Source organism: Alosa alosa, chromosome 9 (assembly GCF_017589495.1).
Source record: "Alosa alosa isolate M-15738 ecotype Scorff River chromosome 9, AALO_Geno_1.1, whole genome shotgun sequence".
Taxonomy (NCBI): Eukaryota; Metazoa; Chordata; class Actinopteri; order Clupeiformes; family Clupeidae; genus Alosa; species Alosa alosa.
The window spans coordinates 26,168,533-26,181,868 of NC_063197.1; the positions used below are offsets into that span (position 1 = coordinate 26,168,533).

The window sequence follows — 13,336 nt, forward strand, 5'->3', positions numbered from 1 at the left end:
GAATATTGGACATACAACATTACATGATTGCTGTAATATTTGTTTAGAATTCACTTGTGCAAAAAAATGAAATAAGATTAAAATAAAACAAATAAAACAAATAAAAAGATAAATAAGAGAAAAAAGATAAACAGGAAAAATTGGGTAGGCCTACAAATAGGCTACCTCACTTTGATGTCCTTATACATAACCACAGTGTAGCCTATTATACGCTCACGCAATATGCTACATTTTAGATAAATATAATAGCAGTTTCAGTAAAGGGTTGCCTATCTAGGTCATACAGTCAATTGAATAGACATTTACCTGTAAAAATAGAATTTACATAAAATATTTTATAAAATGGTTACATCACAGTTTTTACAGTACATTACATCACATGGGGATTGTATTTTGAGGTAGGACACAACCGTTTCTCAGTTTGAGAGTTGAACAGATAGACCTATCTCAGACAAAAAGGTAGGATGCTGTAGCAAAAGTGTGGTCTCAAGAAAGAACTAGATTTGTTTAATCACAAAGGGGCCACACAGTCACTACAGTTCAAGTACGGTATCTTGTCTTTTTCCATGAAATACTCTATCGCCATCTTGTGGCAGCATGGGTTATTGCAAATACATGTTAAACATCGAGGGCTCTGTGGGAAAAATAAAAGGCCCCTTGAGAAAAAGGCCAAAAGATGGTTAAGCACAAAACACCACAATGATCACTAAATGAAATCTGAAAAAAGGCTGTAGTGATGACTCAGATCCATACTTCAAACTATCCTCGGTTACTAAATCTGCCTGTGGGGTCAGCCATAGATATGTGGATTATGAAATTCTGATGGATTCCCATTTGTCTTATTAAGATGATACTACTTGTTTTCGATTCTTGTGTGTGTGAGTATAGTCTCATACACAGTATGGCATACCAACAGTGACAGTAACACACTGACAGTGGCACATTCGGCAACAGCTGCTGGTAGCAATACATTCCACTTTTGCAATAAAAAGTGGAATGTGAAAATCATTGTCATACTTTCATTATTGCTCTGATAAAGAGACCACAAGAAAATCAGGTTCAAACACCATTAACAACGGTGATTGTTTCTCATAGTCCTTAATATGCGAATGAACCCTGATCCATGACATGTGAAAAGCATACTAGGACCTCCACAAACTCCCTGTAGCTTAACCAAATGTGTATACATTTGGATATATATATATATATATATATATATATATATATATATATATATATATATATATATATATATATATATTATATATATATATATTAAAAAAGGACTGAGAAGGCATACAAAAACTGAATAGCAGCTCCTATTAGATATCCTAGGGGATGACTGCAAGATAAAAAAAAAACTAAAACAGAAAAAAACACTTGAGAAGAGCATTCTGCTGTATGATAGTTCAGAATCAGAGCAGCCATGTAAAGCTGACCATAACCTTGATTCTGAAACTGAGGAGAAGACATCCACAGAAGGCATAGTGCAATAAAAAAAAAGTCAGAAAATGAAAGAATTTAGCACAGAGGACGTTAAAAAGAACATTCAACTCGTGCTCTTTTTTTTGTTTGTTTGTTTTCATGATGATATAGCTGGTGTAGGTTCTGATCAGAATGGCTCAGGATCCCCCAGAGTGTTCTGCATGTGGACTGGTCAGGTGACAGGTCCAGGATCGTGGCTTCAGCAGGTCCAAGAAAGAGGGCTACAATACGTCACACACAAGGTCAAATGGATGGATGGACTACTAAGGGAAACACCATTCCAAAGTAAATATTTAAATACAACCTTCCATATGTCCTACTCTACATTAGAGTTTACTGGATATAGCAAATGTTTGAATGGCTTCACTGTATCTCTTCGGCAAAAATAATCTAAAACTTACAGTAATTTCGTTTAGATGACAAAAAGCATGAAGTAGCATGATAAGACCTCTGAAATTCTGCTCACCACAAAATGAGCCATCTCCACAAAAGATAACTGATTTAATTGATATGACGGATATAAAACATGGAATTAATCATATTGCCAGCATGCTCATTTGCACAGTGCCCATCAGTAGTGGTGTTTACCTCATCGATGGGGCAGTATCGCTGGGCATACCACTCTTGGGAGTACAGGCAGATGATGACCCCCTGCCCCAAGAAGAGGGAGGTCCACATGATAACATTCCATATGGGGCCTTTCCTTCGGTCGTGCAGGATGAAGTTGAACATCACTGGCAAGAGATATGGGCAGGCTGAGTATTTCGTATGAATAATGCAACAAACACTGATGGTTCATTTTAAGTATTAAGTATATAAGTATATATACTCTTTTGATCCCGTGAGGGAAATTTGGTCTCTGCATTTATCCCAATCTGTGAATTATTGAAACACACACAGCACACAGTGTACACACAGTGAGGTGAAGCACACACTAATCCTGGCGCAGTGAGCTGCCTGCATCAATGGCTTCGGGGAGCAGTGAGGGGTTAGGTGCCTTGCTCAAGGGCACTTCAGCCGTGCCTACTGGTCGGGGTTCGAACCGGCAATCCTCCGGTTATAGGTCCGAAGTGCTAACCAGTGGGCCACGGCTGCCCCTTTTGAGGTCACTTCTCAAGTACTGACAGGCTATTATTTTACTATTGTATTCAATTCCTCAGTTTCTTTTTCTGTGTAAATCGTAACTCCTGCCAACCCACTTCTGTACAACTATTGGATTGAATAGCTCTTATTTAAATCTCTTTGTATTACTTCTGAATGTGAAATATGCTAATATGCCTTGCTTTGCCAATAGCAAATTAGCAATTTTGCATTAGAGTGCTTTCACTTCTGCTTCCATCACTATAATTTTGTACACTGCAGGCTTCTTCTCAATAATGGCCTATAAATTATACACAGAATGAAACACACCCTTGGTTTGTGTCATTTTCACAAATATTCAACTTCTCAGACTGTTGCCTTGTTTCCTCAAGTGTGAGCAGACGTTGCTTTAAAAATCACCCTCTGCCACCCTCTGGAGAAAACCATCCATTAAGACGGAGTCCTGCCACGGAGTTTTGCCCTCTGGTGTCAAAACTGTCATGGCATTCCTTCACAGGGATTAATGTTGAGGGTCTTGAGTACTTACTTCCGAAGCACATGAAGAGGCAGAAGAGGACTGGGTAGAAGAAGCCGAAGCAGATGGCCAGGATGTACTCATGCACTACTGCAGACATAGTGAACACGAACAGCATGGCTCCACTCCGGAAACGCTTCTCCGTTAACTGCAGAAGGAAGGAACAAGGCCAATTAATTTAGAAACATTAATTAAAAGTCAAACAATTAAATTAACAAAATTCAACTTACAAATGAGAGATGCTATACATCACTGATCCCAAATTAATCACCAACTACTGTAAGCTATTACTACGATCAAAACTGTTCACACTCAAATCTCCAGTGTTATTCCAATAAGAGCCACTCACCCAGAGAAAATCCCTGTACACATAATAGTACAGCCAATCATGCACCACCACATTCCATGTACGGTAGTAATTAGCAAATGATGTTGAGTTCCACCAGTCCTAAGAAGAAACAGTTGATGTTAAGGAGATGTGCAACAATTTTTCTTTATCATCCGCTAGTTACAGCATATTGCACTCTGGTATGGGCAGAGAGTAATAAATAGGAGATGTCTCATACAAGTTGATTGGCACTATCCTTGTATACCTTGTAGAACATTCTGTCACCAAAACGCAGCATCTCTGCAAAAGCATTGAGCCAACAGTGCAGGAAAGCGAAGAAAGCCAAGAAGAGAACCAGTGCACCTGTGGGCACACACACACACACACACACACACACACACACACACACACACACACAAAATATACAGTGTGCTATTTTTAGAATGTCTGACATTTTAGGTAATGGATTTTTTTTTATGACCATCAGCAGTGGTTACACAATCAGCCAACAAGTACATTCATCAGAAACACAATAGTTTTTTCTTTTCCCCAGTAGCAGCAATAGACATTTCTGCAAACCATACAACTTCTGTTAGACAACTAACAAGAAAACACTAGAGATATAAAGTCAAAAAAGTGCCTTACCTGGAAGGATGGAGTTAAAGACGCAGAGCACCATGGCCCTCAGGTCAAAGAGCTGTAGGCTGATGCTGCGGAACTGCGGGATGCAGAGCCGCACAAACACATAGTATGCATAGAACAGACTTCCCAGCACCTATAGGGAAAATGCACACATTCAATACTAATGTATAAACCATTATGGCTGGATAGACCTGATTTAAAAAACAGCGAATACAAACATACCTGACCAAACTTTGTGGCAACATAACTCCATCTTATGTATGGATTTCTGTCATCATGAAAAACAAAAAAAAACAATGTTTAAATACTTTCAGGTCCAAGTTATAGTTACAAACAATGCAAATGTAGTTTAACTGCTAACTGAGCTGATATGAAATATGCACATATTTAACCCGTACTGTATGACAAAAAACAGTCACGCAAATGCTCTACTCACCTGGGATAGTGATCTCTGTAAATGAGTGTTGGGGCAAAGAGGAAGTACAGATACTGTGTTAGCTGAGGTATGACAGGACCATCTGAAACATGAATAAAGTCATATTTTAAGTTGTGATTTCAGGTTGTGATTTCTTGTTTACAGTTCAAGAGCAGCTAATATTAAAAAAATCTGGAAGGATCACCCCGATTCCTTACTGGTTTTGTCTTTCTGTGCTGCTGACAAGACTCTGGGGACGTTTTCCCTGGCGAAGGAGTAGACTTTCATCATCAGGCGCACCTACAGAGTCACATCATACAGATTAAAACCTCTTGAAGAAACCTAAAAACAAGCTAAGGGCTTCTCAGGAGATGACAGCACCAGCCAGCTAGCATTGGCATCACAGCTAGGAGAGTGCCTGTCTAGGTGTCTCGTTTCATGCCCTCTTTAGATTTGTATCTTGCTACTGTAATGTTGTTTACACACAAGAAGTAGTATTAACGATTAAACGTAAACCAAATTCAAATTCAAGCTTAATTTCAACAGATATTAATGCTTTGAAAGATGGGAAACGTGTCACCTGCTCCACAATGATGATAAAGCGTGAGGCAGGCGGGAGGCTGTTGCTAAGCACCACTGACGTGGGCAGAAAGCCCAGCCCCAGCCCCTGGTAGAGCATGGACACGGTGCCCACCAGGACGGACCACAGGGTCGGGTGGCTGCAGGTCGGATACCAGCTGGCCCACAGGTGGAGGAGGCTGTACGGCACCACGAGCACAGATACAAACATGCACAGCCACGTGCATACCACCAGGGGGAGCTGCCCAAAGGCAAATACCAAGAGGTTGAAGTCCAACACTAACCTGAACAAAAACAGAAGAGACAGGGTGTGGACAATAGTGTAGTTAGACAAAAACAGAGGAAAGATATCTAGCAATCAGCTCCTAACATAGATAAATGCAATCTATCTAGCAATCAGCTCCCAACATAGATAAATGCAATCTATCTAGCAATCAGCTCCCAAGGTTCAAGATCCAGGTTAAAACATATAAGAGAGGTAAAAAAACAAACATTATTTCTGTCTTACCGGCCCTCATCGATGAAGTCCACTACCAGTGTGCTGAGGATGAACAGTATGAGGAGGGCGATGAACATGTGGTAGATTGTCCGGATGTGGTTGACTTCAAACAGTTCACTGTTGGACCAAAGACCATCAATATGTTGATTTCACACATACAACACTCTCTTTCTATTCCGTCAGTCAGGTCAGTCATTCAGTCTCTCTCTCTCTCTCTCTCTCACTCTCACACCCAGCAAAACGGTCAGCCATGCTTAGTTCTGCTAACAATGCCCTTTCTGTATCACAAGCACTGGAGGAATTGAGACATTGCTACTGCAGCTATGGTTACTCTGGTTACTGCTCTGAGAAGAATCTCTGTTTTCCAACAGCCACTCAGTGGCCTGGTATTGACTCCAGGAGTGGCACTGAGCTGCACACACAATGGGAAGCTTAAAATCTCTTCCTCTTGTTGACATTGATCAGTTTAAGGTCAGAGCTGTGGCAAGAGAGGGTCATGGTGTTGGTCAAAACTTACCTAGTTTCAAGGAACGATACGACACTGAATTGAAATCATTGCTGTTTGAGTTAGTTGTCTGCATAAAATCAATAACATTATGAAATTTCAAGATTTCAGTCCGGCACTTACTCAAGCAGCGAACGGCGGCTCACATACACTTTGCCTGGGCTTCCTGGGGTTCGTGACTTCTTACTGGAGAAAGGAGGAGGGTGAGAAGAGAAAAGGGAAGAAGTAAAGCCACATTTGAAAGCTTTGAGCTAAATGACTGAATGTGAATGTAAATGTAAAGCCGCCACTGTTTAGTGATGTTAGTTTGTTTTAATAGATTCTCTGATTCATGAGTGAGGGTGGGCATGGCACCTGAGTTTATTGCTCTCTTTGTCAGAGAGCAGCACTGGGGCAGCTTCCAGACTGGCAGACTCCTCGATCAGGCAGTTCATGAAGTCGTTCACTTGAGAGTCCAGCTGCTTCATCAGGTCCGACTTCAGGTGCTGTGACAAACAGAGAGAAAGGAGGGACACCAGAAGGGTGATCACATGACCACATACACTGTATGATGTCAGATATCAGTTTTTTTTAACCTGTCTTTATTGCTAATAGACAGAAAGCTACGGACCATGCTGACTAGAGAATGCATCCAAGTCTGTCCTTTGCCCAGTTTACTAAATAATTTCCTATTTCATGATAAATGAGGAATTGAAACATTAGAAATGTCTTCATCAAACTACAGCAATAGCCTCTTCCCCTTCAAATCTGACTCTTGGGGAACTATGATAAGATGCAACTATTGTTCCTTTTTCTTTCATGCACCTCACATGACCCCATGCCCAGCGCTGACACAGCAACGCCCTTCTCTGATAGTAACTTTCAGCAGATGATTCACCTCAGCTGAACTCTGAGCTCTCAAACCTAACACAATAACATGCTTCTATACATCATGCTGACTCAAATCTGGCATGGAATCATGGGAAGGTGGGGGAGAGGAGTGGTCAAATTAAACTGGAAATTCGCCATTTTTCCCCCCCAGTACATACAGTATAGCTGTATATAAACTCAAACAAATTTGGTAAATATCGGTCTATCTGACTGAACAGTGGTTATTGCTGCCCCATTGAAAGTGAATAGACTATGTGCACGAAAGGCTCTCTATGTGTACTCCTTTGTTTCTGGTAGGGCCAGGTGTGTTTGAACCTGCCGCTATTGTTTATGTAATTAGTGTGTAAACTGACCCAGTTGGGTGTTGCACTGGTGAATCAGCATGGTACGATAAAGAAGGATTTATGCGTGTGTTAAAATTGTTATTATTGAGCAAACAAGATATTCAGTGTCGGAGTGAAGATGTAAGGAGCAGAATATAACAGATACCATTACAACACAGTTAACGCTCCACCGACAATAAATGAGTGTACAGGAAGAGCCGTTTGTGCACGTAGTCTATTACTGTAAGTAGAGCACTAGGTGGTGTATGGGTTGGCTATAACACATGAACAGATCTATGAATGTGCCATAAAGGACAACATCAAGAAACCAAAAATTATCAGGCTACTATCACAACATCATTACAACTTGGCTGCCCACTGCACATGACTGAGTGCGTGTGTGTTTAAAAGGTGAGAGTAGTCATCCAATCCATTTCCATCCAAAACGGAGCCTCTTAACATATTGTTTGATGGGGAGCTTAACACCAGTGATTTAATCAATCTAGAGGGATTTGGCACCACAGGGGGCTCTATCCAGGTCGACACATCTGCACGTTTTTAAATGAAATAACACAAATCTCTATAGGGTGTAAAAGGCCATAGAACCAGTAGAATTGCAAAAGCACTGGGTTGGCTTGCAAGAACTTGCAGTGCTGTGAAGTCATTAGGGCTGGGAGTAGTTATACTGGTTTTTCATCTGTAGTTGTGGAGATTTGCTTTGTATTGATGGTGAAATCTTCTTGAATTGTGCTGTGTGTCACTTGGCTTTTGACACAAATGACGTGTGTCTCTTACCTCTGCCGCCCGTTTCAGGTGAAGCTTCCTGCTGATCATCTGCTCCACCTCCATTTTACCTGACACACACACACACACACACACACACACATTTGATCATTGAAAACATCTGCACAGATGAGACACAGTAGAATAGAGATGAACACAAAACCTTCATGTGCAACTGAGTGTTTAAACACACTTCTTTTTTTTATCCTGTTGCCCAGTGACCTGGGAAGTATTGTTGCGCTAGCTGATGAGTCAACATGGCAAAGTTAAATATTTGCGTAAAAGGAAATATACTAGCTTAGCATACTATATGAGTTTATGATGACTTTTCCCAGGCATCCAGGGACAAAGTGTAAATCAAACACATTAAAATGTGTAGTAGATCGAACACAGCCAGTTGTGAGGTTTTATCCCAGGAACCATTTTTTTGCATGTTTTTCCTGTACTATTTTAAAATGTTTAAGTAATCTAGCAAGCCTAATGCCTTTTCCACAATGAACACATATACATCTCTCATTATAACATCGCTTCCTTGTTAGCCATGTAGGGTGTGCTGGCAGTGTTGGAAGATTTGACAAGAAGAATCAGCAGTGTGGGAGGACAGTGACAACAACTACGGATGTCACACAGCTCTGCATAATTGCAACAGTTGAATTGTTCATAGCACATCCCCTTTATCCCCATTTCAGAATAGCTTTGAAAGAAGAAAGAAGTACTTATTGAATATCATGGGGCATAGGATAAAAACACCAGAGGTGAAATCACATTCAAACAACTCTCCTTCATCTTCCCTTCCTCTCCTTCCGCACCATCAAATTACCATCATGAAATTAAATGAACTACTCACAAGACAGTGCTTGAACTTTCAAAGGCCAGATATGAAGCATTCAAATTAGTGTTTCAACCGCCTTTCTTTGGTACATGAATTATATTCATTGAATATAAATGGACCAGAGGCTGAAATTTCACAGCTGCTGAGAGAATCACCACCCACACATAGATCAGGTGATTCATTTAAAGACCTCATCTTCTGATATCAGAGTCTAATTAATAGACAACAAGTAACATCATATATTCAGCAGCATTTTAGGTTAAATATGAAAGCTGTAATCTATAACAGTGGCATTGTACTGGGAGACACATTTTAAAGAATATGTTTTGAGAGAAGAAAATGGCATAACTCTGCTGCCATGAGGAAAAGGCTTTCCAAGAAGAGCTCTCTGGCATTAGCTCAAACTAACATGAATCATTTTGCAGACAACACATTGCCAAATTCAGAAAGATGATGGTAAGAAATGTTTCAACATGCAAAGAAAAAAAACACTCACAGATCAAGCTATCATGCATTGCAAAAAGTTCCAGTGGCAACATTACCTCTAAAACCTGTGTTGGCCATTATGGCGGTCTCTGCCTGGTCATAACATGAGGTGCCAGTGTCACTGACTGAGATTAACTTTATTTAATCGGGTAGTCCCTCCCTGCCAGGCTGGCAATAGGCACATGAATAACACAATACAGTCTACACCTTCCCTTATTCACTGTATGGATTAACTACTCTAGTCTGCAGTCTCTCCACCCCTTAAATCAGGGAGGAGGAAGGATTCCAAAGAGCTTGAGTGAGAAATGCTACACAGTCATCATTATTGGGATGAATTTTGAACGCCAATTAAGAAAATAAAAGAAAATGAATGAATGAATGAGGCTATAGTGAAAACTTACCGTTGGTTGTGATCTCTCCATTGGGATGTCTCTCCCTGATGCCTCTATCTCCCATCATCTCGTCCTGCTCTGGAGAGCTGGGTATAGAAAACGGCCTGTGGTTCCGCGGAGTGGACAGTAGAAGGCTCTGTAGAAGGACAACAAGATATCAGTTAGGTTTGCTGTACAGTGAATTTAGTGTAAAAATTCTTCAACCTCACGGTTTCACATTATCCGACAAAAACTGAGACCTAGGAGATATTCATTAGGTACATTCAGAGCATGTTACAAATAACAGACTGGAATCCCAATATCCCAGGGTGACTTGAATATGTCTCTAATGAAATGAATTTGGAAAGCAGGGAATATGTTTTTCAACAGAGTTTAAGGTTGAGAATGGTGAGGTGTGTTGAGGTAAACAATGACATCCATGATCAACAAGATCACATGAGTGATGAGATTTTCTTCTGACCTTTAACACTTCTGATTACCATGCCTCTGACTAATGAAAGAAAGTTGTCAAATAGCCCTATCTTTGCCCTTTGAACTGCCCATGTCATAGCCTACTTCAGTTCTAACTTAGGTGTGATTATCAGGGATGGGGATTTTCATTATTTAATGTTTAGGAATACATGAGAAAGCCAACATCCTTGTATCAAACAGTAACAACATAAACCTTAACCACAGACTGCTTCTTCATACATAACACTATCATCTCCGTCCTAATCTGTAAATCTTCAACTAGCCTAATTATGAAAATCTTAAAATTCTTGACATGCATTGTATTGCATGGACACCACAATCAGCAAACTTTCATCATGATACACGATTGACAAACTAACAAAGATTAACAATATTTTCATCGCAACATATGTTGCATATTTTATTGCAACAATGTAGGCTATATACTGACTCTGAAGTAAAATGAAATTATTATTAACCTCAAACAATTAAGTGAAAAATGTTCTCACACACTAGTCTACGTCTGACGCCTATTGTAAGTAGCTAACATGCTAACAATCTTTTATAAACAGGTAGGCTACTGTAAAGTCAATGAGCGCTATATATCCTACCTTCTTCTGACGTTAGAATAAGGAGAAAGAGTTCGGCAATCAAGGTGATTTGCTTACAGGAAGAAAAAGTAGGCTACTTCTTTATTAGAGACGATAGCTGCTTGTTTACTTACCTATATGGCCACCAAATATGGCCATATAACACGCAAAAGTCGGAGTGTGAACTTGTGTTTGGTAAGAGAAAACACACACAGGACGGTAATCCTTTCCTAAATCAATGACTTGAAAATTATCTCGATTTGATTTTGAGAAACACATTGTGTAGGCAGTGCCATATTTCAGCCATCACGTTGGGAGAGAGGCGGAGTCTCTAGTGGTCAGACCAGACCAGACTCTTAACAGTAGGCATCATCTGATTCATTAACTATAGGCACGAAACAAGGACCTCTGTTTTACGATGAAGTGTAGATCAGAAATCACTGTGTCTGGCCTTAAGGCTTTTAAGATGCATTCAAGTGCATCAGAACATAGGCTAATGAACATATGTAGGCTAGGTTAATGTAGGCTAGGTTAATTGCTCCGGTTTAGTAAGATACAATCACAATCATTCATGAAAATAAAGTTCGTAGATTAGATCCACAAGACCAACAACTGTTTAGCCTACTTGTTGCTCTGTTACAGAACCCAGGGTGGTCAAAACACACTTTTCTAGCATAGGCTACCGTAACCTGTCATTCATTAATTAAAAAAAAAGGAATAAGAAAAGAGGTAAGAAGTTGTCACATTTTCTTCATTTACACAACTACCCAATGTCAACTCATGCAACTGCGGGTTTACAAAACACAAACAGTTGTCATGTATTCCAAACAATTGGAATTAAGGTATCACACTCATTAAAACTTCAAAACTACAAGGAAACAGATGGTATTTCTATTTTAATTTGTCTTGATATGCATCACCCCCCACACACACACACACACAAACATCAACAAAAACATCTGACATGACTTCTTCAACCTACTTTATTTAGAAAAGGAAGTCTGCATATTTGTACATAGTGCAGCAGCAATATACAGAAGTACTGCTTGTGATTAGTCAATCACACAAATGCATGCAACCAAATAAAAGCTGAAACCAATGTGAACATTTGCAGTAGGATTATTTAGTCCATAATTTTACAAGCTGTATCATTTAAGATTCTGCAAGCAATTGGTAAATTAATATTTAGCAAAATCATAGATTATACATTTCAACATTTAACCCATTAATATTTGTATAAATTAATACAGTAACATTACAATCATATAGCATAAATACATACAACCATCTTAGTTAGCAACCCTGGCACATACATGCTGACAAACATCATTGTGATGCATCTTTTGATTTTTATCTGTAAACACTACAAAACCCAATAACTGGTTTACTTATCCCTATTTTCATAATGACAATATAACAACAAATAAAGTTCAAGTCTTTTGTAATGGTGTCTTTGCTTTTTTTTTCTTTCGAGAATTCACCCAAGCGGCCCCTCTGTGTGTAAGAGCAGCTTAGGTATTGATGAGAGCCAATGTCCCTCAGGACAGCCACTGGAGTAATGTGCTATAAAAAGCACAGCGGCCCCAGGGCGGCACTGATCTCTCTCTCCCAGTGGTCACCCCTGTTCTCTATGCCCAGATCCCTCAGGGGCAGGAGCTCCATATCGCCCCGGGGCAGTTCACTGTTGCCCTCTACCCTCACCTGCACCACCACCTGCAAGAAAAACACAGGACAGAATACAATGTGCATTGGCTGAGGATTATACCGACTTTCTTACTGGTAGGCCTATTTCACTCATTGGTTAACACTTGCTAAAAAACAGCTTGCTAAAAAAATGACATTAGATCCCCATAGACAGGGAACCTCTGAAATATCTTATTTTGCATGGAGTTATTCAGCAAAATATTTCACACACATCTCATATAAATCAATTCAGCAATTTCAGAACTATTTTACCTCACAACCATTTCTTGACACTTTGGCGTGGGCTCCGCTGATCTCTCTCAAGGAGTCTCCAAGGAGATGCAGAACCCGTTGACTTGCACGTCTCTGATTGGTTGTTCTGTTGTGAGTACTGTTGCATTCTATTGTTACTTGTTGTACTGCTGAGTTGCTGTGCAGTCGTAGAAACCGCAGCTGGACCACATCCAGACCTGTGTACTTAAACTAGGACACATGGAATCCACATCAATCAATCAATCAATCAATCAATCAATCAATCAGAATGTAAGAGTTGTGTAAGTTATGTAAGAGTTATGTATTGACCGTTTCTAGCATATTGCACATTATCTGGTCAAAAGCAGCATAGCCTATCTGGTGCATATTATTACTAAATTGACATACTCAACATGCATTGACATACGGTGTTTCTGTGTATTTCTGTGAATGGGATGTTTTTGGGTCTTACCCTAGAGCCATCATGGAGCTGGCTGAACCAATAGACAGAGGTTTTGGATTTCTGTATGTCTGATGACCATTTTCCTGAGATCTATTCAATGATACTTTGGTCACGGTTCAGTATTAAACACAGACGATATCCTCT

The 13,336-nt window shown here is 39.9% G+C and overlaps 2 protein-coding genes across 3 annotated transcripts in view; both read right to left on the reverse strand.

Moving 5' to 3' along the window:
* Positions 1-1,253: 1,253 nt before the first annotated feature.
* Positions 1,254-11,104, reverse strand: soat1 (sterol O-acyltransferase 1). 2 transcript variants are annotated; one of them, XM_048253501.1, is made up of 16 exons: positions 10,929-11,104; positions 9,764-9,890; positions 8,057-8,115; positions 6,423-6,553; positions 6,192-6,254; positions 5,573-5,680; positions 5,066-5,348; positions 4,704-4,785; positions 4,507-4,588; positions 4,293-4,338; positions 4,074-4,203; positions 3,694-3,791; positions 3,450-3,548; positions 3,113-3,248; positions 2,074-2,219; positions 1,254-1,706 (listed from the first exon to the last, which is right to left on the reverse strand). In XM_048253501.1, exons 2-16 carry the CDS (start codon positions 9,819-9,821, stop codon positions 1,623-1,625), a joined length of 1,605 nt encoding a protein of 534 aa, XP_048109458.1. In that variant the 5' UTR covers positions 9,822-9,890; positions 10,929-11,104; the 3' UTR covers positions 1,254-1,622. The 2 variants fall into 2 exon arrangements, with proteins under 2 accessions (XP_048109458.1, XP_048109460.1); XM_048253503.1 differs by lacking the exons at positions 9,764-9,890; positions 10,929-11,104 and adding an exon at positions 9,419-9,717.
* A 667-nt stretch (positions 11,105-11,771) lies between these two features.
* Positions 11,772-13,336, reverse strand: part of si:dkey-21p1.3 (collagen alpha-1(I) chain) — a 33,294-nt gene continuing 31,729 nt past the window's right edge. Inside the window, exons 63-65 of the mRNA XM_048253288.1 lie at positions 13,202-13,282; positions 12,751-12,960; positions 11,772-12,507 (exon numbers count right to left, since the gene is read on the reverse strand). Of these exons, the coding sequence (XP_048109245.1) occupies positions 12,358-12,507; positions 12,751-12,960; positions 13,202-13,282 (441 nt within the window). The 3' untranslated portion in view covers positions 11,772-12,357. The remainder of the gene's footprint in view (positions 12,508-12,750; positions 12,961-13,201; positions 13,283-13,336) is intronic.